Below are 26,631 nucleotides of genomic sequence, written 5' to 3'. Positions count from 1 at the left end.
TGCGTTCTCTGTGGCTTGGCCTGAAATCAGATCTTATAAAGGAATAACTTGAGTCAACAGCGCCATATCGTCCCCTATTTCTGTCGACAATATGACGGGCGGATCCTCGTTCACCGAAAGAAACTTCTTACAAGTTGAAAAGTTGTCACCACAGGCACTAGGGATACACACAGACCAGAGTTTACAAAGAATTGGTCGTGATGAATGGCAAGACGGCAGACAGGTAGTTACCAGATTCAAGTCCTGCGTGAGACAAGGTGAACAACTGTTATACAATAAATAGATAAATGCTTAAACTCCCTATCTTCATATGCCAAAGTACTTCCGAGACAGTTGCTATTAAAGGTTGTTGGGCCCAAAGCAAAAGAAAACTTGGCCAAACCCAAACTCCAATCCGCCATGCATGTTACGCAACGCCTACAGGTCGTGAAAACCAAAACGACTCTGTGCAATAACCCTACATGAAATGCATCATTTGTTCATGATGGTCATAACAAGAAATTAACAAACGCCTCGCTCTGCTCATGCCGTTTCATGACACCTTCACTTCTTGGATGGGTCTACATCTTCACCAAGTTCCCAAGGCTTGCGAGGATCGACATAGGTCGAAATTCGCTGATCACCCCATCGAGCTCCAACAGTCACCCAAACATGCTTTTGTGGTGCGTGGCTGCTGATAGTTTCTCTGTGCCCGCCCCATCGGAGACGAGACTCTCGACTCATCTGACTGTTTCCTAGGCCTCCATTCATGACCCATTCCCTTACTACATCCCTTATGAATGAAATCTTCCTGCGAAAGTCATTTGCAGCGGGAATGCCCTGCAACTCAGGGGCAATTTCAAGACGCGTGCGCGCTGGCGCCTTGGCCGAACGAGCAGTAGCAGTACGAGTTGCAGAAGGCTTATGGAAATTCAATAGTGTTTGCAGGGGATAAGACAGCATCGCACGGTCATCAAGAGCAGCGGCGCCAATAGTACCGGTTGCAGCAAGCCTCTCCGCAGCGTCTTGAGGGAGATGCCAGAAGTGACACCAGTGTCCCTGAGCATCGAGAACGATCTTTGTATGATCGGGAAAGTTGAACTACACTGGTTAGTACATTGTGGATTTCTCTGATACAGCTTCACTTACTTGGAGGTGTCCATCACAGAAGACCCAGCATCCAACATCTCCAAATCGCTGGTAGAACGTGACCAACTCAGCCACTGTGCCCTTTTGTCCTGGGGATATGGCACCAGCTGGGTCTGTCTCTTCAACGGGTGCAACATCGTCTCGTCCATATGCAATCATATAGTTGGCAAACTTCTTCCAAAGGATGATTCTTTCGCGCTTTCGGTGTTGGAAGATGTCTTTACCCGGCTGCATTTTGCCAGCAGTTCCATCCTCATTCACCGACACTCGGAATTGCTCAGGAGAAACAACCACTTCCGAAAGTCCACTTTCACCGTTGTTCTCAAAAAACTTGATAGGCTCGGTCATGGGCAGAGGTTGGCTTCTATCTTCATAAGTCTCATCCTCACGTCGAACAATGTGCCTCTCTGCACCACGGATGAACACTCCAGCGGGAGGAAGCAAGGCTGCCTTGCCGTTTTCCGTAGTAGGGATATCACGAAGAATACAACCAACGCTACCATCATTCAGGATATATCCCAGACCAAACTTGTTGGTGTAGTCAACCCACTTCACAACTACATGCGGATGAGGCGGTGTGACAGACGTCGACTTAACAATAGCAGTCGATCTCGAGTTAAGAGCTCGTTCCAATTCTTTGTCAAGGGCTCGTAAACGATCCAATATCATATCAGGTTTGGTACCCGAAATTCTAGATTGTCGTTCAGATGCACCAAATAACGTTGCAGGACGCATCCCACTGGCCTCTTTCTTGGGTGGTGCGGCTGGCGCAGGAGGAGCGGTAGTCGCTGGAGCAGATGCCTGACGGTCAAGTGTGGGTCTCTCGGATAGTTGTCGTTCTGGGGGCTGTTGAGAGGCTGCTCTAACCGGCGGTGCAGATCGAGTAGAAGTTCGCAGACTTTTGCCAGCAGATTCAACGCTTGCCCTTGGGGGTACTTCGCGAGGCAGTTCTCTCCGTGTCCTCGTTCGTACGCTCTGAGAGGCTGAAAGCGCGGGTTCCGGAGCTGGACGCGGCTTCGCTTGGGACGCAGGCCCGGCAGGCCTGTGTTGTAATCTCTGTTGTGCGGCGAAGCTCTGAGGGGGTTGGCGTAGTAGACCTACTGGGGCTCTCTGGCTGGTAGATAAAGGATCCTCGGTCGCGATGCTTGCCTGGGCCGCTACTGATGCTGTATACCTGGCCTTGATCTGCTGCTGTTCCTTGAGCCATTCTTCAAATGGTCTATACACAATGCCTTCCTCAAGTGGGATCAAGGGAGTCAGCCCAGCCTTCTCTTCGGCAGCCATTTCTTTCCAGGTTTGCGTGTGGACAACCTGTACAGGGGCGAAAGGACCAATGCCACAGTCCCGACACATGTCTTTGAAATTTCTGTAAGATTGTGCTTGAAGTGAGCTGCTCATACGTGTGGCATAGAACTCTTCACGCTCTGGTGGAACTTCCCTTAACCGAGAAGTCATCTCTGCTTCGGTAGGCATATAGCCACAGGTGAAGAAAGGGTGTTGAATGATCTCCTCCGGTTCCGGTCGACTTTCAGCGTCCTGAAGCATATTGGCAACTAGCTCCTTAGCTTCCTGGCTAATATATCTTCGAGATGTCTCTGCAGACGGCCAATCGTAATCCCTCTCTCGAGCTCGTCGGTAAATTTCATCCGTAGTCGAAGATTGAAAGGGCGGTTTTGATGTGAACATGGCAAACCTTGCAGCGTTAGCTTTGTACGTGATCAGAAACCCTTTGGTCTTACATGATAATACCCAAACTCCAGATATCAACCATGTGGTCGTGGCCTTTCTTTCCCTTCTCGAGAATTTCAGGAGCGATATAGTTTGGTGTTCCGCATAGAGTCGTTCGACGAATGGTGTGCATATCTCTACCGGTCACTAGGAGAGCGGCAAGTCCAAAATCGCCAATCTTTGCGTTCATCTGGGAGTCAAGAAAGATGTTCCCCATCTTGAGATCACGGTGAATGATGCCTTTGTTGTGCATATACTTGATCGCACCAGCAATTTGGACCGAGTAGAAGCGGACCTCGGGCTCAGTGAGTCCTTTCCTTCGCTTCACCATATCCATCAGGGAACCATTGGGGCACAATTCTAGAATCAGGTAGGTGCACTTTTCGTACGAGAAGGCCCGCAGAAACTGAACAACATTTTTGTGCTTCATCTTGGAATGGATTTGAAGCTCAGTTTGAAACTGGACGCGTTAGATTAAGTTGGTTGCCTTCCACTTCCCACCCTATTTTACGTACCTTCTGCTCCATCTTGGGAGGCATGTGACTTTTGACAATCTTGAGGGCAAATCGCTGCTTTGTGGGAAGCAGCTGGCCGCTGTAGCAAACAGCAAATCCGCCCTTTCCAAGTATCTTGCCAACCTGGTAGGTTGCTCCATCAGGTCGGTCGGCGCTTGGTGGTTCTGGGACTTCTGTCGGGGGAGGAGGAGGGTGTTCCTTCTCCTTGACAGCCTTGAGCTGCGCAGCGGTTTTCGTTTTGATATCGGCCATTTTCGGTACGCGTTGGACGTTGGCGTCCCTTGGGGACAAAGCGTCTAGATCTACGCCGCCTCGGGGCACTAGCCTATGGGCCATTACTATGAAGACACTCTGATGCTGGTTGCCGAATGCTGAAAGGGTCGTCGATAAATCGTGGTTAGGGTGACAAGCAAGTTGTGAGGTTAGCAAGCGCGTCGAGGAATCGCGAGCGTCAAACTGCAGGAGACAATTAGTGATGGGCGCCAAGCGAGATGATAGATTTGACAGTTGTGTATCTGATTCTGAGTGATGGAGACGTGACAGTCAGCCAGAACAGGGGGGATGAAACTCACAAGACTCGCGACGACAACATGCAAGGTAAGGAACGATCTTGGCCTGCTCGCAAAACAGAACAAAGGGCATTAAGCAATAATGAATCTGAGGCGACGCCTTTTGTAAGCCTGCGGGTTAGTATCTGCGAGAAGCAACCGAAGCGAAGCGTGAAGCTGGACGAGGAAAAGTCAAAGGTCCTGAAGCCACAATCGGTTGAGTTGGTTTGTGTACTTTCTCAGAAGACTGTTGCCGTTGACAACCAAATACGCCCAGTGGAGCGTGAACAGCCAATGAAGTAACATCACACTTTCTACAGACCGCATGCTACCCAATCAGAGGAATGAAACCTTTCAAGGATGTGACTATCTTGTATTTGTTTGGTTGATGGAGCGGTCAATTGGTCTTGGAGTCGTAGCTTGACTCTAATGTTTCTTCAAAAAGACAAAACAAGTTAGCCATTCTACAACATCTTTGACCAGCTCTTGGTTTATTTGTTGGTTTTTTATATCTTGAGCTTACCGAGGTAGTTAATATTGACTTGATTGAATCGATTTTCGTATTGCTGTGCATGTCTATCGTAAGCCCAGTAGGTTATGGCTGTCTAACTCATCAGAGAAGAGGTGGTATATAACAAATAAAGATATCCATAGGGTCATAAATACCCCGAGTAAACCAGATGTGATTTACCGATTCGCTTTAATTTTGATGACGAGTCTCCCTCGGGTACTCGGATTTCAAGGTCGCCGCATTTTCTCATCAAAAAGTTTCCTATCAGATCTCATCTTTCTCATCCGCAGGAAGCTCCAATGAGTTGAAATCTATCTGGATGTGGATCATGGGTGTACTCCACCCAGAGGCTTTGGCTTGTTTTTGGTTTCAATGCATCATGATGCCTGCAATGTTGGGAGTAAGGGCTGCTTCGTCTTGGGATCCTTGAGCCCACGTAGAGCTTCTTCCAGGCTCTCATATCGTTCCTTCTGCTTCTTTTCCGCCTCTTCAAGCTCCTCCTCCCTCTTTCTGAGCTCTTCTAACTTTTGATCCAGCTCTTCTATCCGTATTTTATTGATATCGGGCTTCTTCGATGTCCTCCAAGTTTCGTAGACAATGAGAGCGATAGCCACCGAAAGAATGAAGGCATCGCCAATAACGTCAGCGAACAAATCTACTGCCTTGTTTTCGGGCAGCGATCTGAATTTCCGTCGCCAGATGTTTTGAAAGGTTAAGCCGCTCTTGATGACTTCTGGCTTCTGCTTAAGTTGATCGTCGCGTTTCTGCTGCTCTTCCGTTTTGACTGTCGGTGCTGCGGCCAATTCCTTTGCTCTTCGCTCCGCTTCCGGGTCTCGTAATAACGCTACCGACATCCGCATATTCAACTGATGCATGTATTGTCCATAACGGGCAGCGAATGCTCGGAATCGAGGGTGGTCGTGAGCTTGAGCCTTTATGTGGTTCTGTTGCGTTGTCAGTATGTCATCTCCATGCGGGAAATCAAAGTTCTTACTGCGCCATACTTGGAGACATGTCTCACTAGCAGTGATGCAAGCTTGAAGAGGGGGAGAGGAACCATTGTTGATGATGGCTTGGGAAGTCTTGGCTCCAGGATGAGTAGCTGCTTGTGCCAAGTTGGTTTAACTAGATGTCGAATATTTGGTGGTGGTGGGGCTTTCACGATAGAGGGTCGTTGAGCATAAATTGATCAATTGGCGCTTCAAAACATGTGAAATGTCCAACACTAAACAAGGTCAAAGAGATCATTAGTAATATTGAAAATCAGCGGGACTGTATATCAACAGCGAGGGCATTGCAACATTAGTTACCTCGGTATGTTACCTACCTTAGTAGTTCTCCAAGCTCAATAGACTGCCGTCCCTTCCGGAACCGTGATGTTCCGCGCTGACGTTGAAAAACTACCTAACTTAGTATCCGTACCTAGTTACCAGCAAGCTCCCGAACCTTTCATTGGTTCCCAGGGTATCTTAGCTTTTTGCCTATAGTAGTATCTACACAGTGACTTCCTAACTAACAAATGAGTTAGCAAAAGGGTACGCTTTCTACTATGTAAAGAACCTAAGCTATCTCTTCAATTTGTTATGTCATCTGTTTTCACTATGTTCTAGTACATCGGCTCTCGTTTCACTAGCCTAACTACTGGCTTGGGTGAGTATGGAATACGGGTCGAGGTCTTCTTGATCAATTTAATATAAGTATTTATGCTTAAGCCCCTAAGTGAACAAAAATACGTAAGGATAATGGTTCCCGCTTAACGAGATATTCGAGATATGGGATGGATAGCTATCTAAACGGCTGCTTGACTAAGAACTAGATAGTTCAGGGTAGAGAAAATGTTGTATCGTATTCCATTTTCAGAAATGGTGAATTTGAGTCGCTGATTACCCTTGAGGATATCAAAGTTTGGCTGGTAGATGCTTAAAAGATCAAATTAGTGAGTCAATTTATATCATTCTATTAGAGTCGGTATTTGAGTCGTGTGTCCAGTATCCCGAGCTTAGAGCCCATTTTTGTTCTCCCCGGTTACCCTGTATCTAGGTAGTTTAGTAGATAGGAGCACTTTCGCCTGTATATATCACCATGATTTGAACCTCTTAGCTCACTAAATACCTAGGTAGGTATGCACTGTGTTTCCTGTATGGCATTACTGCCATAATATATTCCTTTCCTACCTCCTATCTCCCTACTAAGTTGCCTACCTACCTATGTACATACGTGGTAATATGGAGGAGACGCTCCGGACCGCCTGTGTGTCTGGTCAGGTCGCTCCTTCCACATCACCCTTTGTTTTGTAGTGCAACATCTTCATGCCATTCAATGCCCGCATCAACACTCATTGTCACCCGTTCTTCCCACCTCCTGCGAGGCTGTCACCTTTTCGCTTGGTGTCAAAGGTTCGGCCAATAATGTTTTCATCATCCTTACGAAGTCGAAAAGAATGGGCTGCGGTGGTCCCCTCCCTCAAGACGAGCTCATCTATTTGGAGAGGTCCGTAAGCGATGTGATCAATCCACAATCCACAAGTCACGCACAATGCTCATGCAAATCTTGAAGAAACTATCCTGGAAGCATGTGATATCAAATTTCCCATCACTGCATCCAACACCACTACTGCGTATTTCAAGGTGATCCTCTCGTCCCTGTCTGAGCTCCAGTCTCAAGAGGGGAAGGCGCGTGTGGAAAGGCTGTTCTTGATGCAAGGGGGAGAGCATGTCGCTGTGATATTGCTCTTGGATGGCGAGGATTCAATGTTGGGCTTTTCCAACGTCCAAGCTGAGTATGCGATACACTCATGTGCTGGTGTTGATTGATATTCATACTAACTGGTTGCTCTCAAGATGGCTATGTTGGGATTATGCTATGCCCATCATCCCTATCACTACAACCGAAACATTGCCAGGCTGTCTCGAATCACTTCAACAAGACAACAGCAAAAAAAGTTCCCAACCCGGTGCCGGTGCAAACATCGCCAGTCGAGACCTGCTGCGCGGGTGTGTCTATGGGAAACCGCTGTCAAGAGACCAAGTCAATATCTTGACGGGAATTACATCTGGGTTTGGGGATCTTGCCAGCCGTTCTTCTCTTCCAAACGGTCAGGCTGTTATCCGTGAATACCTGGGTAATGAAGATGGTGAACGACTTCTGTCATTTCTTACCAATGACTTTTCCAAGACTCAAGGCCAAGCCTGACTATAAAATGCATACGATTTGCAATATGGAAAAGAATATGCAGGGCAACTGTTGGTTGATACCCATTCCAAGGTACCGGGCGGTAACGCTGTACCGGGCGATTGGAATGCATCGATGGATAGCATGATTATCGTCCAATGCAGAATAGAATCCCCAACAACTGTTTAAGCCGATCGTCCACCCAAGGACTCGGGTCATGAATCCCTGAAACCAGTGGTGCTGTGAAGTCATCCGAGTCAAAAGCGCCAGGAACAAGCCACAGCGACTAACTACAAGCTTGGTAGATTGCATGGTTGACCACTCACAATGGCTCGACAGAAAGAGTCGGTGGAAAGAAACAGTCACAAGCTCAAAGTCCTCTATTCGCCATACATACATAGTTCTTGGGACAAGGTATCAATGGATCAACATCTATCCACCTGGTAACGCGGAGTGATACATATGGGGCTTACTGGTTAGTGGGTCGATCAGCCAACCACAGCGACTTTGCAACCGCCGGGCGAGTTCAACGACATTGCGAATTGGGCTTGTATGCTGATGGCAGGCCTCAAGCTTGAATAATCACGCACTATCGGACGAGCCGATACCTTCGCTTGCACGTTTGGGGGCAAATCACACAAGCTGTCGTATTGACTGGTACGGTGACTGAGTAAAAACCAAGCCGCTATTGTCTGAAATGGCATGAGCTGAGTGATAAGTGTCACTAGTTCGACGTTGCGGTCAGGAAACAAGCACGACGCTATCTATTTCAAGTGATGTAGAATGGCGTTGGAGTTGTGGTTAACAACAAGCGCTCGATCCAAACATTCAGGATCTCTACCAGCGAACAAAGACAGTTTGTTTCGAGAAGCGCTTTCAGCTGGGGGCGGAGTGTCTCATATATCCATATATTGTTGGACTGCCGACCAACGTGTAATCTGAAGCCGACCAACACCAGATCTTCCCCAGATCACCATCGGTTGGAGTTTGTTGGACAGGCGTGCTTCTGTGATGTATATCATCATTGGCACAAGCATCAATGGTATAAAAAAAGAATTTGTCCTGCAAGCAGCGGTTACATGAACAGGGATTAGAAAGAAGTGGTGGGTGGGTGGAGGGAAGACAGGGGTTAGGGGTCTTCATCATCCAGCAGCAAGCCAAAACATTACAAGCATCAGTTGTCCTAGCAGATGCTTCATGTGCTATCATCTAATGTCTCACGAGGTACAATTAGTATCAGCCAAACATCAGATGTTCATCCCATCCTACAAAAAGACAGGCTAAAAACCCTGTCAAGTGAAATGAAGCTCATCAAGGAAATAATAGAGCAATAAGCTCATCGTCCCTCTCAGATCGAGTTATTCCCTCGTCTATCCAGGGCATGCTTTAGCTTGCTGCACCAACCCTCGACCCCTGCTCCATCTCTCTCTACCCGCCCATGCTTCTTGATCCCACATGGCTGCTAAGCACGCTTATTGGCTTTGGCTCTGACATCTAACCGCCGAGGTCAACACCAATTACCAGCCTCCGCACCACTACGACCGGTGAGGTTATCGATATTCGGCCACACCTACTACCCAAACGTCCAATCACCAAAATCCAGAGCTGTTAGCACCCGCTTTAGCTCCAAGCCGATGGGATGTCGGACTGTGACGAGCCGCTGCATCGCATAACTTAAACATCCTAGTCTAGCTCTTTTCTCCGCCTCTACAGCGCACCGCCAGTCCTCAACCAGGGCGCTTGCTTGCTTGTGAGGCGAATACCTCAAAAGATGGTCCCAAGAAATGGCGTGGCTCGTGGCCCGACGGTCCATGTTGACCCTGGCTCATCTGTAGATGACTGCGTTGCATTGGACTAGAAAATCGATGCTAATAGAGAGGCGCATTTTCGCTGTCGTGGTCGATTTTCTTGGCCTTTTCTTAAAAGTCTCAGGCTGCCCTCCATGCCACTTACAGCCTCCCCTCCCCTTCCCACTCCCTGGTCCATCTTGAAAACGTTGTAACGTCTCAGAAAACTCCTGAGTATCATCGCCTCAACTACTCATACAATCTTGCAACTACAATACCCGGGACAAGACGAAGCCGTTACCTGATGAGACAGATCCGGCCTTGAAACTATCGCCACCACCGTTCCCAGAGACAACCAAACCGAAACTATTATACAATGTTGTGTGTATGCTAGAAAGTCGAGAGCGTGGATCTGCCAACCAACTTCCGCGACACCACCGGCTTCACAACCATCCGTTAACATACCGTCTCACGCCAGCGTCTCAAAGCTCAAGTATCCGCTTGATCCACATTATCTTGGCCAACCTCAACCTTAACGCATCGTTATATTCATCAAGGGCCCCTTCTCTCAGTTGATATTACCTGCCCTTCGCCCTTTTATCGTCTTTGTCCGATCATTCGCTTCTTTCTGTCTGCTGGTCTGACAGTTACCTTTCGTTTAATAATTTTCTTTGATTCTTTCGTTTGTTCATTCTTTTCGCCGCTGGCCGGTCTGTAATACCATATCAATACCAAGCCCGGACAACAGTGTTGGAGCAGCAATACGAATAGACGACGAATCAACAAGAGGAAAAGACGCAAGGAAACAGGCGATCGGCAAAGGAAGAGCAAGGCAACTTAATTTGGACTCGGCAATCATCCATCCATCATGGGAAAACTCATCAAGAACCACTGGGCCCGCCTCATCATTTTGAGTGCTGCAGCCTGTAAGTTTATTCTTTATGAAAAGATGACCCCAAATGTTTACTAACTCTGCTCCTACAGACCAAGTCTTGGCTGCCATCGAGTGCTTCTTCTGGCCCAAGATCTTCTGGGACTTCCTCACACGCTCTCTCGACGGCGCAGTAAAACCTGTCCCTGCTTTGCAGATAATAAATCTGATCATGGGACTGGCCATGCTATGTCTTGAATGGCCTCTGAATTTCGTCGCTGGTTCTGCCCTCCACCGGTCGTTGGAGTTCCGCCTGGCCATCATTCCGCTCACGGCACTCAGTGCTGCTCTCATTTATCAAGGCACAAACTCTGCTATCTACTACCTCATTGGCATGGTCATATATTTCTGGGGTTACAGTGAAGGAGAGGTGAGTTTTGACTACTGCAGCGAGAAGCTCAACTCGAACTAACACGCTTTGTCCAGATGATATGTGCAAAGCCTTGGACACTTCCCACTCGTGGACGCAGCGGCGGAGCATCTCGTGCATAGTCGCGACTTCCCACCATGAATGTATTATACATACATATACATACTACAATATACAGGCGAGGTACAGAAAGAATTCTTGGCTGAAAATCTTCTGGGCTTCGATTTTCTCAGGAACGATGCACTACACATATACCCTTTGCGGCGTTTGGCGATCTCATGATATATACGACTACCAGTACTATACGCTGTGCGAACCATCTTGCATCATCGATAAGGTGGACTGGGTCTTGGTTTAATTTTTGGTATTATATTGGCATGACCAGCGTGGTGACGTTGGTGGAGGATATTGGGATAGGAAAGACATTATTCGCCGTCGATTCTTGAGGAACGTCGTGTGGTCGGAAGGCGAGGCACTGGGAAGGACACCGCATTCACTGGCTCCAGAGATTTCGATAGAGCCTTTCATAACTCCTGGGCTACTAAGCCTACCGAAAAAACTGTAGAACCTAATACTATCAAAATACCTTCAAAGTTCCCACGTGCATCTGAACGTTGTTTGGCTGTTTTACGGCTGTTTCCCGAAGCCAAGCCGGAAAGCCGCCAGCCGTGATGTTTAAAACGCAATGAAACAGCCAGGGCCCTCAAATGAATCGAAACTGGATCTGTTTACACAGGCTTTGCCAAGATGCTGTGTTGGGCGCAATTTCCGAAACACCCCTTGTCGGATCTATTAGCATCGTTATATAGCTGCTATATAGTGCTGATGTTTTGATAAGAGCAAGATATGTAGCTTATAACCAGGAACAGGGATGGATCATGTTCACCTGCGAAAAGTGCAACCTAAAGCTAGTGGGTAGCAGAAAAAATGACCTCCTAAATCTTGGGATATAGAAATAAGTAGTCTAAGAACCATAGTCTAAGGAGCATAAAGTATTCCACTAATTTCATCTCTCATGCTTCCAGCGGCCAGTTTTCCTGATACCCTGAGGTCTAAAGGTAGATGATGTTCGGTTCATTAAAGGCAAAGGGACGTGCAGTTAGTTGTACCACGCTAAAACACTGCATGACAAGCTTTCTTGAGAACAGACTCTGTTTGAATTGATGTTCAACGGTGTGTGTGGCACAAGAAAAAGCATATACAACTCCACATCACCTCACGTAAGAATGTAAATAAACAACAGAAAAGCACTTGGTGATGGTCAAATATGAAAGGCTTGTTGTAATTTATGAGGCGCTATCATCAATCATGTCCGTCTTTCAGAGCATCAAATCATTGAGATGCTAGTAATCCCGATCAACTATGATCGTGAACCAAGCCACCTGCCCAACAACAATTGCCAACCATTTCGGATGAGACTAACGTTGTTGTTCAAAACAACCGTCCAGTTCTTCGTACTTGACTTCGCGCTAAACCTGAGAAAAACCCTAACGCCCGCTGCATGGTACATCGCCTGGCACCTTGCTTCTTCTAGTGGGAGATGAGAGGACCCTTGTTGTCGTTCTTGTTGCCTTGGCGCTCGGGAAACTGTATATCATGTCAATACGAAGTTTGTTGTCATATATAGAAGCAGTGCCTTACCTCAGTGGTCTGAGTAGAGCCCTTCTCGAGGATCTGCTTAATGACGTCGTCATCGACAGAAGTGCCAAATTCGTTCTCAAGAGCGGCCTTGGAAGCTGCGTCGAGTGTTCCCTGGACTCCTTGGCTGATAGGATGTTAGCTTTGACATATTGCATTTAGGCTGTGCCCTTTCTGGAAAGGAAGCTATTCACCCGTGTGTGCAGAAGATCTTGAAAGAGGAGATGAAGTGAGCCAGAGGAATGCTCTTGTCGGTCTTCCACTTCTGGTAGGTCTCGACATCGTCAATGAAGATGACAAAGTCATCGCTGCCCTTGAAGTGGACCTTGGTCTGCTGAGTCTCGCCGCGAGCCATTGTGAAGGATTGTGTGGAAGGGAGCTGTGTTGGTGAAAGAGTCGTTGGGTGCTTTTGATAATTTGGGTATCGAAGTGATGTTAATTTGAAGTAGGTATGAAGATGAGAATGAAGAGGGGAAGAGAAGTGAGGGGAAGGGGCACGTTCGGAGGTTTAAAAGGTAGCTCAACGAGGGGAGCAGTGACGAATGTAGCTTGCTGAAAAGAGCTACCTACGTCATAGCCATGCTCTACAATGTGGGCAAGTGGGTACCTCAGTACCTTACGTGCTTGGTGTTTGGTGCTTGGGGCACCGCGGGGCTTAAAGTTAGCCAACCATGAGAGAGAATTCAGCCTCCAAATGCTTTGCCAGGTCAGAAGTTGCTCGTCTTTTTCCTTCACGTTCCTGCATTTTTGCATCCACCACGTACGTCACCGTATTTCGAGTAGAATCAAAGCAAAAAGAAGACACCTACTATGTATCAATGGAAGCTTTTGGATCTACCGGTCGCGTGCCCCGCGTCAGCCCCAAGCAAGCGACTCCTCATGTACGCATTGGCTGTAGTCATGTAGATGTAGTGGAACCAAGACCATGTTGTGTTCTTCTCCCGCCTTCCACGCCAGGTCAAATCACTTGATCCTGGGAATATCTCATTGCCTTGGCATACATACATACACTTCCTTCATCGTGGCCTCATTTGTCTGGCGTACCAAGATAATCCAAGTTGGTTGGCGCCTGATTCCCAGTTTCTAATTTCGTAGTACGAGATACCTGAACATCATGATTTCCCCATTTAGCAGCAATGCGTGATTGTGTTTCAATGTCGGCCAACTCTATGCAAAGTGCGTACCCCCACCCATCAAACTCGAGTTTTCGTACAATCAGCAAGCAGACATCACCTCATAGCTCTGGTCCTATTTGCAGCATAAGTTTCGTGAATATTTGAATTCAATACGATGTTCTTCACAATCCCTGTCTTGGAATATACGCATCTCCTGAAGGCTGAAGGTATATCCAATACCACCATTGGCCATGGGATAACCTCTTAGTGGAAGAACCTACGAATACCGCTATGCTTTTTCCCATTGCCTGGACTTTGTGTCCCTACCCATGGAGTATCATTGGTTTGGACTCCCCTACTCACCCAAAAGGCAGAGCTTTCTTTCTTGGCAGGACTGTTCTCTTTCATCTGCGTTGGCGACGAGTGTGTGGGGAGTTTGTTAATCGTAGGTACCCCTCTAGCCTTAGTTCCTCCTGATTCATCCTGGAGCTGTTTCTTTGACATTATCCCCACCAGGTCAAGAGGTTCAAGTTCGGATATTTGTGTAAGCTCGAGTCTTGGAGATTGAGTATCAGGAGTATGACACTTCTCTCTGAGTTCTTGGGTCTCTGGGTAAAGAGAGCTTCTTATCGTGTAAGAACGTGAGCTTCCTTCACGGACATTCTTATCAAACACGTCGTTACCACTGTCGCTTGAGATGCTGGTGAGTTGAACTTGTTCTTCGCTTGATAGGTCGTCGTTCATCTTGCGCTTCACACTTCCTGATCGTCTAGCCATGCTTGACACGCTCAGCTTCCTCATTACTGTCGATGCCGACCTTCTGATCGCTTGCTCATTCCGGGCCACATTCGTCATTCCAGGAAGTGGGAGAACGCCATGACTCCAGACGTCTGCCACAAGTATCTCAAGCCGAGCCCTCTCACTCCGAGATGGCACCAAGACTGGAGTTCTCGCTTTCCTCGTGGCCAATAAAGATTGTGAACGATTAAGTCCAGTCCCTGCGCTGGCAGGATTACTAGATCTTATAGCACACGTGTTTTTGAGGATGAAATGAACTGTAGACGACTCAAACTCTCTAGCTGAGGTACGATGAGTCGACAAGCTTCGTGCGATCGTCCCTGCACCTATTAGTAACGGAGATACTGCCCACGAATAAGAACAAATATACCTGGACGCCCAAAGACAGCACCCAAACTCATGATATCGAATGAAAGAAATGAATTGAAACCTGGAGCTCTTGTACTCGAATCTGAGCTGGAGGCTTGGCATAGCCGGCTTCGCCATTCGCTTTCCTCTGTGTGTGTACAAGCCGTCATGACAATTTCATACAGCTGATGATCAATTTTAAAGATCAATTTCCATGAGAATGGCGCTAGGTGACATTGCAAGCCTAGGAAAAACCCGCGTCAGCGCTGGAATTTAGTCAAAGAGGGTATGACCTACCACGCCTATTATCGACATCCTCAATAGTTGTGCTATGTATATCGATACAGGCCAACACGGTGTAGATCGGATCATACTTCCCACCACATGCAAGACAAAGAACGTCATTGTAGAGCAAGCAGATCATGTATTGACCATCAACGCCTGTTGGTGTCTGCCAACAGACATGTAGGACCCCGCACAACTGTATGTGTCCGAATGAGCGCACCTGATTTTTCGAGTTCGCATCTAGTCTCTGATTGAGTGTTAGCTGCATGAGATGATGCGGCGCCAGCAGAACACACCCTGTTGGGAAAAACAATACGATCTTGCAGTAGCCAGGTCTTCTCAAGCGTCTCCTTCATCGATTTGTCTTCAGTCGAGCGATTGATTGCGGATGTAGCTTCACGGAGCCTCATCAACGCAGTTTCAACTTCCATGTGAGAATTCGGACAATCGATGACAGGAGTACATTTCAACAACTCTGCGAACAGAAGGGGGTATCTGCAAACTCTTTGGATGGGCTGATGGTATGATGTCAGTTGTTGAAGATGAAATAGCTGGAGGACATACCTTGACAAGAAGGTCCCCTATAGTAAGTGACTTCCTATCATTGCACGACAGTGAGGTGCCAATAGTGAAAGCAAACGCTTCAAGGCCTTTCTGATGCGTTTCCCATTCGGGAAGACTTTCAAGGGCTGAGGTAGCATCCTTGATCATTATCTCATACTTTGCGCCATATTCCCTATATACAAAGAATTGATGCATCTTGCAACAATGAATTAGCCGTGTGTAGAATTTTTGAGAAGAGTAACTTACCCTCTTGCTGAAAATCTTCGCTACTTCTTCTGCTACCTGTGGCTCGGAAAACATACCAGGCTCCTTTTCGAGCCTCCGGAGGCTGACCTGATCTTCTGGAAGTACATCCAAACTGCCCCACCGATGATGCCCAGTTTTGGAGCTGATTATCTTGAAAGGCGCAATGACGTGATCATCTTGGCTGTATTCGGAGTCAGGAACTACTCTGTGCAGTTCGCCTAGTATTTCTTCATGTAGTTGTAGGATACGGTCCAGGTTGTGGTTGATGGACGATCGTAGTCGCTCGGGCAAAGTAGGAAGAGCGGCAAGCATGTTGATGTAAGTCTAGGCCTGGTCAGTAATAGCAGAAGCAAGGAACGGAGAACCGGCCTACATGGATGAGAAAGCGAACATCGCCGATATAGCCTTCCTCCGTACTTATAAGCTCCTCTAAGATTTGTCGGCGCCGTAGTGAACGGTGCATCTCGGCAACATCTATATTCCCCTTTTCTAATGGGATACTGTCCTCAGAGAATCGGGGGACAGACAAAGAAGCTCGACTGCTTTGCTCAGCCCGTGAACGACCATATTGTCGGCGCGAACGTGAGATAGCACTGCCGCTAGCAAGACTGATGCTGGCACTTTGAACTGCAGCAATCAAACCAAGAGAGGACCCAGAAGATGAGAGCCGTCGGCTTAGCTTGCGATGGAGTGACTGTTGATAAGTTCGGTTGGACTCGAGGTATTGCCATCCTGCATCAGACGACCATATTGACTCTTCGTGATCTCTGTTGTGGCTAACTCGCCGTTGTAGAGACCTCATCCATTTGTGGAACGGTCGTCGAGGGTTTCTATTGCCAGAACAAGGAGTTCTATAGGAGGAGTCTTTGGAGAGGTCGACGTGAGTTTGTGAGCTAGAAGACGCGACCTTTGGATTGGATACTCTCTCAGGAGTTTTGTTCTCGGCACTGATCCTGTTTAAGGAACTGAAAGCGTTTATGCCGTTGAGAGGCGGGCAATCCAAACTTTGAGATGAATTAATGTCGTATAAGCTGGGCGGACCGGTATGAGCATCGAGGCGAGATAGATAGGGAAAACCTGCGGTCCAACTGAAATGCCGTGTACTATGAATGTTGTGAGAAACGTCAGGCCAGGTCGGAAGGTTCACGAGAGCCATGGCGGAAAAAGAGTCACTAGGTAAAGTCCAAGAAAGTAAAAAGTGCTTGTTCCAAGAAAGCCAAACAACACTCGAAAGATCCGGCCTCAGACGTATGGCTGACACATGGCCGTGATGATGAAGAATAAAGAAGAGTTGATAAGACGTGTTCAAATTTCAAGCAGAGATCAAAGGAGGAGTTGCTCAATGGTAACAGGATCTTGTCAGGAAGTCACGATACTGAGGCAACTGCTTCCCTATACGTACCTACCTACCTGCCACCTTGGAACAAATGTTCGGGGACTCTTCTTCCCAAATAGAGTGCCAAACTGGGCAGGGAGGAGCTGTCCGGCCGCAAGAATTATTTCGACCGAACATATCGCCCGAAAGCGATGAATGCTTAAACTCTACAGTGAGGCTGTCTCACGGGACCATGTCGACTCGGACGCAATTGAGTATCCACGAAACCAGGTCGAGCCACTGTATTCGGTACAGCCGGTGATTATCAGTTCAAGTACCACAGCTGAGATGTAGTGATGCAGAGAGGCGCCTGCAAGATCTCATTGGTTTATAAAGAGGCTGGAAGTACTCGAGATGGTATTATTGATGCCCAGCACAACTGCACTGATAGAGCGATGCAGTAAGACTGAAGTCAGGACTTGTCATATTTATTGAAAGGCCTCGAGCCTGCCAAGTCTGGCTGAAATCGTCCAATCCATGGCATGAACACAGAAGCTTTGGAAGCTTCAGCTGGTATCGTCTTGGTGTTGACTTCGTGGCTTGCAGGAGTTTTGCAGCTTTAGCTGGAACCTAGCAATGGTAGAGTAACTGATATAGTATTTTCGTCCATGCCGGAAATGTGATATGTAGTCCGCAGAACTACCTGACTGAGGCGGCGAGAAGCTTCCCGGTCTAGAGAGCTGTGCATATAAAAAGGCTGGGGGGCTGGATTTGAAACGCGGAGCACGATATGTGTGACCACCATGCTTATGGGATGATGATTGGACAAGGTTGAGAATCAGGACTTTTGTCGCGGAGCTAATCAAGTGATGAAGTCGCATACGCCTAGGCTATTCTGTGAATTTGTGGTTATGAACCCGGATGGGTTAATATACCTTTGCTCAGTCATGATGATTGCAAACTTCACCCTCTCGGGAAAACAAGGGGGAAGGCAATCAAGTATGGTCGGTACTGTAAGTCTATAGCTATAAACTGGCTCGGAACTCCTAAAAAGTCTGCGACGATTGGATACAAAGACTCACAAGATTCGTGGAGACTCCTCTTGGCCGACCTTGGTGAATTATTGTGAGGTCTGTGGCATGACTATACCTGTGCAGTTCCATCCCTGCTGGTCGTTGACGAACCCTGTGATCCGAACTGAACTTAGGTTTAGATCTATGTATGAGCCTTACCATGTAGAGATCTCACCTGGGAATGAGTCGCACATGTATACTTTCATCCGAGTCGGGCTCGAGGCCATCATGACTATAGCCAAGCAGATTTCGAGTCAGTCGGCCACACCGAGCCGAAATCATGAATTTTTAGAGAAAGAAGCTTACGAATCCTCTGGATAGTTGTGCTGTAGCTATTCTCCACAGTCTCTCAGTTGTCCATTGTCATTACAGCTTCGATTGGAGAGAACGGCATGCCGGCAATCGTCGACTTGGCATATATGCTCGGCAAGTCAAAAGCCAGGCTCTCTCTCTTGTGTTGATGTAATGTGTAAGCCAGGTATCCGTACTATAACTGGTCTGGCAAGTCTGGCTGGGCATCGTGGCGGTGCAGATACAGGCTAAGCTCAAAAGAAAAAGGCCAAGCCGGGGTCGAGCAGTCTTGAATCGGGTTTCAGGGGACTTCGTGCCTGGCTGAACTTGTTTCCAGGGGGTTACAGTCCTCTGCCCGCCCGGATTGTGGGGATGCGCTACTGTAACGCTAGAAGACAGGAGAGACAATGCCGACTGCCCGAGATGGAAACGAACACGTTGAACTTTTTGGTGACGAAGCTGTTTGACTTTACTGAACTCGAGGGTTCAAACTGACAATGGAAACGGAAAGGGATGCTTTTACGGCCCGAGTAATACCTGCCTAATCTCGAATTTCTTCGTTTTGGATGTATTTATACAGAAATTCAAGTTCTCGCGTGCATACAGAGAGATACAGATAATTTCAGTTTATAACAATTGAACAAGGTTAAAGGTTGCCACGTGCGGGCCTTGCCTTTCCTGTCTTGACAAATCTACTGTTCCATCCGGCGTACTACTACCACGACAGGAAGCCGGTGATTATTGCCTCCGTGTCTTTTCTTTCTCTCACGCACCTTCTTTCTTTTCATCATTCCTTTCAACTTCTGCATAATCTTTTCTCACCTTGCTTGCTTCAAGGTACTTCTTCCGTATCCCACCGGTACCTGCTTTGGCGCAAGATAATTTCGACTCTTCAGTACACGAGCCCGGTTTAGCCTTATCTCGAGCGCCCCTTCGCGCATTGTCTTCGTGATGGAGACCGCCTTCGCGAAGCCGGCTGGCGATGTCCTCGCCAGTTTCAACGTGAACGAGAACACTGGCCTCAGTGACGCGCAGGTTACTGAATTGCGTAACAAGCATGGGCGCAACTGTACGTCAACCTCTCTGCTATCTGCCAGCAAGCCCCGCCATCAACCCGAACAGTGTTCTAACCTTTGATAGCCATCCCCGAGGAGCCTCCCACTCCCCTCTGGGAACTTATTCTCGAGCAATTCAAGGATCAACTTGTCATCATCCTTCTCGGTTCCGCCGCTGTATCTTTCGTTCTAGCCTTGTTCGACGAGGAAGAAGGGTGGAGCGCCTTTGTCGACCCTATTGTTGTATGTACATTGCTTCTTTTGAAATGATATGTTTCAACCTGTCTGAGCAAGCCGCTGACCTACTAGATCCTTACCATCCTCATCCTCAACGGTGTTGTCGGAGTCTCCCAGGAAAGCAGCGCCGAAAAGGCCATCGCCGCCTTACAAGAATATTCGGCCAACGAAGCTAATGTGGTACGAAACGGTGGTCAGGTCTCACGAGTCAAGGCTGAAGAGCTGGTTCCCGGTGATATCGTTACTGTACACATTGGTGACCGTATCCCTGCCGATTGCCGACTTGTCTCTATCGAAAGCAACAGTTTCTCTGTCGACCAAGCAGTTCTTACTGGAGAGAGTGAGAGTGTTGGAAAGCGCGCTTCTACAGTTGTCGAAGATGACAAGGCCGTTCTACAGGATCAGACCAACATGCTGTTCTCTGGAACAACAGTGGTTACTGGCCGCGCTAGAGCCGTTGTTGTCCTCACTGGTTCCAACACCGCCATCGGAGATATTCACGAGAGCATCACTGCTCAAATTTCGGAACCTACCCCCTTGAAGCAGAAGCTCAACGATTTTGGTGACAAACTAGCCAAGGTCATTACTGTCATTTGCATCCTGGTCTGGCTCATCAACATCCCCAACTTCAACGACCCTAGCCACGGTAACTGGACCAAGGGTGCCATCTACTACCTGAAGATCGCTGTGTCTCTTGGTGTCGCCGCCATCCCTGAGGGTTTGGCTGTTGTTATCACCACCTGCTTAGCCCTTGGAACGAGAAAGATGGCTGCGAAAAACGCTGTGGTCCGAAGTCTTCCTTCTGTCGAGACTCTTGGAAGCTGCAGTGTCATCTGTTCTGACAAGACTGGTACCTTGACCACCAACCAAATGAGCGTGAGCAAGGTTGTGCACCTAAACGAAGACGGTAGCGATCTTAGCGAGCTTGATGTTGAGGGCACTACTTTCGCTCCCCGAGGATCCATCAAGGCCAACGGTGTCATCGTTCGGGATCTTCATGTCACATCCAACACAATCCGCCAAATGACCCAGGTCGCGGCCATCTGCAACGACGCTCAGCTTGCCTACGATTCTCAATCTGCTACCTTTTCCAGCATCGGTGAACCCACTGAGGGTGCTCTTCGAGTCCTGGTCGAAAAGATTGGACCTTGTGCTCCCACCGATACCCGCCCCGAAGATTGTGTCCACTATGCCAGCGCTGCCTACCAGAAGGAACTTCCCCGTCTTGCTACATACGAATTCTCCCGTGATCGCAAGAGCATGTCCGTATTGGTTGGCAGTGGAAGCAACAAGAAGCTTCTCGTCAAGGGTGCTCCTGAGTCTGTCATCGATCGCTGCACTGAGACCCTCCTTGGTTCAAATGGCAAGAAGGTCCCCCTCACCAAGAAGATTTCAGACCGTTTGATGACTGAGATTGTACGATACGGCAACAACGGTCTCCGAGTTATCGCTCTCGCCAGCATTGACAATGTGCCCGAGAACCCTCTCCTCCAGACCGCCGATTCTACCGCGCAATACGCCCAGCTTGAACAAAACATGACTTTCCTCGGACTTGTTTGCATGCTTGACCCCCCTCGCGAGGAGGTCCCCCACGCTGTTAAGCAGTGCAAGGACGCCGGTATCCGTGTTATTGTTATCACTGGTGACAACCGCAACACTGCTGAAAGCATCTGCCGACAGATCGGTGTCTTTAGCCAGCACGAGGATCTCACTGGAAAGAGCTATACTGGTCGCGAGTTTGATCAACTGTCTCCCAACGAACAACTCGAGGCAGCCAAGCGTGCATCTCTGTTCTCTCGTGTTGAGCCCAGTCACAAGTCCCGACTGGTTGATCTCCTCCAGTCTCTTGGCGAAGTTGTTGCTATGACTGGTGATGGTGTCAACGACGCTCCTGCTCTGAAGAAGGCTGATATCGGTGTTGCCATGGGTTCTGGAACCGATGTCTCTAAGCTGGCTGCCGACATGGTCCTTGCTGACAGCAACTTTGCCACCATCGAGGTTGCCATTGAAGAGGGACGCTCCATCTACAACAACACCCAACAGTTCATCCGTTATCTCATCTCTTCCAACATTGGCGAAGTTGTCTCCATCTTCCTCACGGCCGCTCTTGGCATGCCCGAGGCTCTGGTTCCTGTTCAGCTTCTCTGGGTTAACCTTGTCACTGATGGTCTTCCCGCCACCGCTCTGTCCTTCAACCCTCCTGACCACGACATCATGAAGCGTCGCCCCCGCAAGCGAGATGAGGCGCTCATTGGCGGCTGGCTCTTCTTCCGTTACCTCGTCATTGGTACATACGTTGGTCTTGCTACTGTTGCTGGATACGCCTGGTGGTTCATGTACAACCCCGAGGGCCCTCAAATCACTTTCCGCCAGCTTACTCGTTTCCATCACTGCTCGACTGAATATCCTGAGATTGGCTGCGCTATGTTCTCCAATGACATGGCCAAATCGGCTTCGACTGTCTCGTTGTCTATCCTAGTCGTCATTGAGATGTTCAACGCCATCAATGCCCTGTCATCCAGCGAATCTCTTCTCACTCTGTCTCTATGGAAGAACATGATGCTTGTTTACGCCATCGCTCTGTCCATGGCTCTTCACTTTGCCCTCCTTTACATTCCCTTCCTCCAGGGTCTGTTTTCGATTCTTCCCCTCAATACTTTGGAGTGGAAGGCCGTTGTTCTCATCAGTGCCCCTGTTGTGTAAGTCTCCATTCCTGTATTATTTGTTCACAAAGCACATCTGACTAACTCTACGCAGACTTCTCGACGAGATACTCAAGGCTATTGAGCGACAGTTTTTCATGCAGACAACAACCAACGTTTCCCTCAAGACCAAGAAAGAGCAATAGAGAAAAGCGAGCATAGAGAGATGAGGGTGGTGATGTGGTTAAAGCTAGTGTTGATTAGAATCTATATGTACCATATGGCGATCGGCTCAGAGAGCTGTGATTAGAGCTAGACGGCCACGTTGGCCTCAGATGCAACAGAATCCAAATTTCATTTTTATGCTATCAGACGTTCACCCAAAACAGTCGAGAGCGAGAAGCAATCAATTTAATGTGAAGCAAAGATTGCATGTGAATTTGTTGATATCATGCTGAAGCTAAATCCATGGACAGCCAGTTGGTGTTCCGCTTCCAAAATACTATCATATTTCTTCGTGTAGCAACTCGCCTAGAGTCTTGCTCTCTTCCATAATCTCTCGGGCCTCACGGGCATTCACATTCATGTCCTCCATTATCAACTGCACGGCGAGTTCAGCAACCAAGACGGATTGAATGAAAGCTGCCGAACCACGCCCGGCAATGACACGATCCTTTGTAGCATTGTCTTTCAATGACTCGCCAAATTCCTCTACGAGGTAGTCGCACATGACTTTGCAACCTCGTGGACCATAATAGCCTGGGTTCAAGTCTCCTTCTTTCTTGAGGGACCTGGCCTGTCCTGTCTGGATCTTTTCAGCAAGCGTATTGCGGTAATGGGACTCTTTGCCGTCGACAATCTTGGCTAAGTATTGCTGATGGTTTTCGAGCCGTTTCTCAAATCGGTCCCAGTCGATGTGTGGATAGCCTCTCTCGCGCCATGTATCCATAGCCGTTTCCTTCTTGTGCTTTGCACAGAACCTTGTCTGCATCCGCACATTCAATCTCTTGCCTTGAGAGTACTCCTTGAGGGATTGTTCCGAAACAGCGTCGCCACACCATGGACAATTAGCCATTCTTCCTTCAAGGCTTTTCTCGTCTTCAGGTGGTATCTCATTGGATTCCGTGTCGCTGAGTTGATCCAGATCCGACAAGATGGGCGATGAGACACTATCGGCATTGCCACCTAAATTGAGATCCGAATCAATGTCAACCGGATTAATGAATGTCGCAGGCTTATACTCGGGCGTAGGAGAACGCTCCTTCTTTTTCGATTTTTTATTTTTGACCATATCAGGCACTTGGAGGACGCCCCTCCGACGGGAACTTGACTCTTGTGAAGTGCTAATAGAACCTGCTTTCTTGTCTTGGCTAGAACATGAATTTTCACGGCTTGGTGAAATCATGGCCGATCTGACTTTCTTCTCTGGAGACCCTAGGTCATCCACAGGTATAGTCAATTTGCGCTTTTTTGATTCTAGCTTTGGGGGAGTGACAGACCCTCTTGGAACAGTCTTGAACGTTGCTTTACCCTTGTTTGGGGGGCTATCAAGAAAGTCGTCACCCTCATTTTGTTCTGTCAGGGTTTTGCGTTCTCTCTCATTTCCTTTACCTGCCAACAAGTTAACGCGAGGACACGAATATGGCAACGTAACAAACCTTTCTTCGCTTGTGAATCTTGTGAGCCACGAGATGCTTGCGATCCTCTTGAAGCCTGTGACCCCTTGCCAGATCTGAAATAGCCATATTTTATTTTAGAATTCGAAGACTTGGTAAATCCTCGTTTATCCTGGAAGTGACCTGCTGGGTCGTCTCCAGACTCGGAAACCACCCTCCTTCGTTTGGAGCTTGAAGAGGATGTTTCTTCGGTATCCTCGGTCGCCGATTGCTCACTCTCTTGCTTTTTTGTCCCTCGTGTTGTCTTCTCTCGAGACTTGCCAGCATTCGAACTAGGGAAGTTCGTGCGCTTAATATTCCCTCGATTTGATCTTTCTCGTCCAGAATCATCTGAGTCAGAAATTGTATCTTTCTTGGCACGGTTTGATCTCAACTTCAAATCTGCGACTGGTGGCGTTTCCTCTTTGTCCTCGACATCGTCCTCGTCCCCGGAGGACATTGGAGGAGCAGTGACATCTTCAAGCTCCTGCTCGAGCTTTTGCTTTTGTTGTTTATTGACATGGAATGTGCTGAGAAGTGTCGCGGGTTTTGAGCGTTTGCTCATTCCTACTATCCTATGATTCATGGCTTATTGTAAGTTTTCCCCTGCTTATCTTGTGATACGAAAACAAGATAGATCGATAGGGATGCTATGTCCCAAATTTTGAGTCGCAATCTGTTCGTAAAGGGAGAGGCATTAGAACAGCTCCATGCAAGAGACTGGCTATAGACAAGAAGCGAAAGGAGTATAAAGAAAGTGACTGATGAAGCGATCACTCGAAGAATACCCTCATCAATGTTTGGTTGTTGATTTCGTGGGCTGTTAGTGAGAGATTCGCTCACTTGCAAACAAGGGTTGCAGCGAATTTACGCGTAGGCAGGCACGCCTGCTTTAACAAACGCGCCCGGGCGAGCTCCTGCCAAATTTGACCCCGCCCTGTAGGTAGCCTATCCCCAACCACTGAAACACAAACTCTAGCGCCCAAAGGGGCATGCCGTCCAATATTAGCGCTTCAGATAGCCCATTCATGGTCAGTGCTTTAGTGCTCGGAAGCCGAAAAGGGACACCTACCGACCACTGGAGTTGTTGTCTGAACCATGTCGCTCTCAACCTTGAGCCTCACGACGAACTTCTGAGCTTTGAGTTAGCTTTGGAAACACAGTCCGTTTGCCCGCAAATTCGAAAGTTAATACCTTCCGGCGGTAGTCACGATGGCCCTCAACCGGAAGTACGCAGCTTTGCCAGATCTGGTGAGTCTGCTGCAGCTACAATAAAGCCAAACATCCAATGCTAACTACCTCTCTAGGATTCCGCTCCAGACATCTACGAAACTCCTGAACTCACAGACGATAACTCAACGGTTCCTGTAAGCTTCATATGACCTGGATACGCCACAACCTTACTTATTCAGCCCACAGACGACCGCTGCTCGAACCCACTCGGACGATGAGTTCTACGATGTAGAGGACGAGACACCTGGCATCTCCAGGTCTCGTTTGCGCATAGACGAAGCTCGCTCTCGTTTTCTTCCTACGAACGTCGATGCGAACGGAGTGGACTTCTCAGACCGAGTTGATGGGAAACGCAAATCGTACAAGGCCTCCAGTCGTAGACAGCGCATACTGCATGACGGAACTCAAGAACTTGGCGACCTCTCCGACGATGACGATGACGAAAGCCTGGAACGACGGATTGCTCGCTTGAAGCGCGAAGTAGAAGAAGCCAAGAATGAATATGCGAGGCGAAAGGCCGAGTCTCAGGCGCAGGAAGACACCGACGAGACAGCTGGCGACGATAGGTTGGCTTCCCTTAGCCAAGTGTTGGAGGAGATCTCGAAGCCTACAGGCCATCCAACCTCAGTCCGAATGCCAAAACCGATCAAATCTTCAAGTGCGGAAGAGAAACCAGAAATGGCATCAGGAGATGATGCAACTTACACGGTGACATACGCACCAACATATGAACAAAGCCATGCTTTGGCCAAGGCTGCTGATTTTGACCGCCGATTATTGATGCTGGAAAAAGGCTTGGGAATCAACGCTTCATTGATGCCAGAGGCTGATGCCAATGGCCTCCCTCGTGCTATCCTACCGACTTTAGATTCTATGAACAAGCAAATCTCAACACTGTCGGAGGCTTCTACCGCAAACTTGGATGCCATCAGCCGGCGAGTACGAACGCTGGCTCAGGAGCAAGACAAACTCAATGACTCTAGGGAGAAAGCAAAATCTCTGAGAGAAGAGCTCGGCCGCAACGGCTCCGCGGCTCAAACCGAAGAGTCCGAACAGGAAGCAAAGATCAATGCCCTCTACGGAATTCTTCCTACAATTGAGAACCTTACACCTATACTCCCGCCTCTCCTGGACCGGCTACGATCACTCAGGGCTATTCATGCAGACGCTGCGACTGCGAGTGACACATTGACCCGCATCGAGAAGCAGCAGGCAGAGATGGCTGCAGAATTGAAGCAGTGGAATGAAGGTCTTGTGAAGATAGAGACTGCCATAAAGGAAGGAAACGTTTCCATTGAGAATAATAAACAAGTCATGGAGGAATGGGTCAAGGACCTTGAGGAGAGAATGGAGGATTTATGATTGATGATGTGTTGGTCAGATACCCTAGCAAAAACCGAGTCGTTATGGAATTTTGTTGTTCTACACGCATAATGTATAAAGCCCT

The 26,631-nt window shown here is 48.2% G+C and overlaps 11 protein-coding genes across 11 annotated transcripts; 5 read left to right on the top strand and 6 right to left on the bottom strand.

Annotated features, from left to right (window-relative positions):
- Positions 1–543: 543 nt before the first annotated feature.
- Positions 544–3,623, bottom strand: FPOAC1_001368 (uncharacterized protein; the record flags this gene model as incomplete). The annotated part of the gene is made up of 4 exons (XM_044845973.1): positions 544–1,080; positions 1,129–2,821; positions 2,868–3,316; positions 3,372–3,623. The coding sequence occupies 4 exons, from the start codon at positions 3,621–3,623 to the stop codon at positions 544–546; spliced, it is 2,931 nt and encodes a 976-aa protein (XP_044711889.1).
- Positions 3,624–3,862: 239 nt separating this feature from the next.
- On the top strand, positions 3,863–4,222 carry FPOAC1_001367 (uncharacterized protein; the record flags this gene model as incomplete). Its single annotated transcript, XM_044845972.1, has 1 exon — positions 3,863–4,222. One exon carries the CDS (start codon positions 3,863–3,865, stop codon positions 4,220–4,222), a length of 360 nt encoding a protein of 119 aa, XP_044711888.1.
- A 585-nt stretch (positions 4,223–4,807) lies between these two features.
- Positions 4,808–5,490, bottom strand: FPOAC1_001366 (uncharacterized protein; the record flags this gene model as incomplete). The annotated part of the gene is made up of 2 exons (XM_044845971.1): positions 4,808–5,374; positions 5,425–5,490. The coding sequence occupies 2 exons, from the start codon at positions 5,488–5,490 to the stop codon at positions 4,808–4,810; spliced, it is 633 nt and encodes a 210-aa protein (XP_044711887.1).
- A 1,690-nt stretch (positions 5,491–7,180) lies between these two features.
- FPOAC1_001365 (uncharacterized protein) lies at positions 7,181–7,622 on the top strand (the record flags this gene model as incomplete). The annotated part of the gene is made up of 2 exons (XM_044845970.1): positions 7,181–7,209; positions 7,271–7,622. 2 exons carry the CDS (start codon positions 7,181–7,183, stop codon positions 7,620–7,622), a joined length of 381 nt encoding a protein of 126 aa, XP_044711886.1.
- A 2,634-nt stretch (positions 7,623–10,256) lies between these two features.
- On the top strand, positions 10,257–10,811 carry FPOAC1_001364 (uncharacterized protein; the record flags this gene model as incomplete). The annotated part of the gene is made up of 3 exons (XM_044845969.1): positions 10,257–10,314; positions 10,373–10,689; positions 10,746–10,811. 3 exons carry the CDS (start codon positions 10,257–10,259, stop codon positions 10,809–10,811), a joined length of 441 nt encoding a protein of 146 aa, XP_044711885.1.
- A 1,408-nt stretch (positions 10,812–12,219) lies between these two features.
- Positions 12,220–12,682, bottom strand: FPOAC1_001363 (uncharacterized protein; the record flags this gene model as incomplete). Its single annotated transcript, XM_044845968.1, has 3 exons — positions 12,220–12,276; positions 12,331–12,454; positions 12,522–12,682. 3 exons carry the CDS (start codon positions 12,680–12,682, stop codon positions 12,220–12,222), a joined length of 342 nt encoding a protein of 113 aa, XP_044711884.1.
- A 1,024-nt stretch (positions 12,683–13,706) lies between these two features.
- Positions 13,707–16,485, bottom strand: FPOAC1_001362 (uncharacterized protein; the record flags this gene model as incomplete). The annotated part of the gene is made up of 7 exons (XM_044845967.1): positions 13,707–14,560; positions 14,611–14,832; positions 14,886–15,120; positions 15,170–15,388; positions 15,438–15,632; positions 15,684–16,007; positions 16,057–16,485. 7 exons carry the CDS (start codon positions 16,483–16,485, stop codon positions 13,707–13,709), a joined length of 2,478 nt encoding a protein of 825 aa, XP_044711883.1.
- A 1,079-nt stretch (positions 16,486–17,564) lies between these two features.
- FPOAC1_001361 (uncharacterized protein) lies at positions 17,565–19,153 on the bottom strand (the record flags this gene model as incomplete). The annotated part of the gene is made up of 7 exons (XM_044845966.1): positions 17,565–17,883; positions 17,934–18,017; positions 18,081–18,109; positions 18,183–18,195; positions 18,247–18,303; positions 18,378–18,403; positions 19,136–19,153. 7 exons carry the CDS (start codon positions 19,151–19,153, stop codon positions 17,565–17,567), a joined length of 546 nt encoding a protein of 181 aa, XP_044711882.1.
- A 160-nt stretch (positions 19,154–19,313) lies between these two features.
- FPOAC1_001360 (uncharacterized protein) lies at positions 19,314–22,502 on the top strand (the record flags this gene model as incomplete). The annotated part of the gene is made up of 4 exons (XM_044845965.1): positions 19,314–19,431; positions 19,503–19,660; positions 19,727–22,353; positions 22,412–22,502. 4 exons carry the CDS (start codon positions 19,314–19,316, stop codon positions 22,500–22,502), a joined length of 2,994 nt encoding a protein of 997 aa, XP_044711881.1.
- A 299-nt stretch (positions 22,503–22,801) lies between these two features.
- FPOAC1_001359 (uncharacterized protein) lies at positions 22,802–24,516 on the bottom strand (the record flags this gene model as incomplete). Its single annotated transcript, XM_044845964.1, has 2 exons — positions 22,802–23,907; positions 23,955–24,516. The coding sequence occupies 2 exons, from the start codon at positions 24,514–24,516 to the stop codon at positions 22,802–22,804; spliced, it is 1,668 nt and encodes a 555-aa protein (XP_044711880.1).
- Positions 24,517–25,163: 647 nt separating this feature from the next.
- On the top strand, positions 25,164–26,546 carry FPOAC1_001358 (uncharacterized protein; the record flags this gene model as incomplete). The annotated part of the gene is made up of 3 exons (XM_044845963.1): positions 25,164–25,202; positions 25,259–25,318; positions 25,371–26,546. The coding sequence occupies 3 exons, from the start codon at positions 25,164–25,166 to the stop codon at positions 26,544–26,546; spliced, it is 1,275 nt and encodes a 424-aa protein (XP_044711879.1).
- Between the last annotated feature and the right edge of the window lie 85 nt (positions 26,547–26,631).

Source organism: Fusarium poae, chromosome 1 (assembly GCF_019609905.1).
Source record: "Fusarium poae strain DAOMC 252244 chromosome 1, whole genome shotgun sequence".
NCBI classification, from domain to species: domain Eukaryota; kingdom Fungi; phylum Ascomycota; class Sordariomycetes; order Hypocreales; family Nectriaceae; genus Fusarium; species Fusarium poae.
The sequence above is the reverse complement of the archived record's forward strand: the minus strand, read 5'-3'. Positions and strand labels throughout refer to the sequence as shown.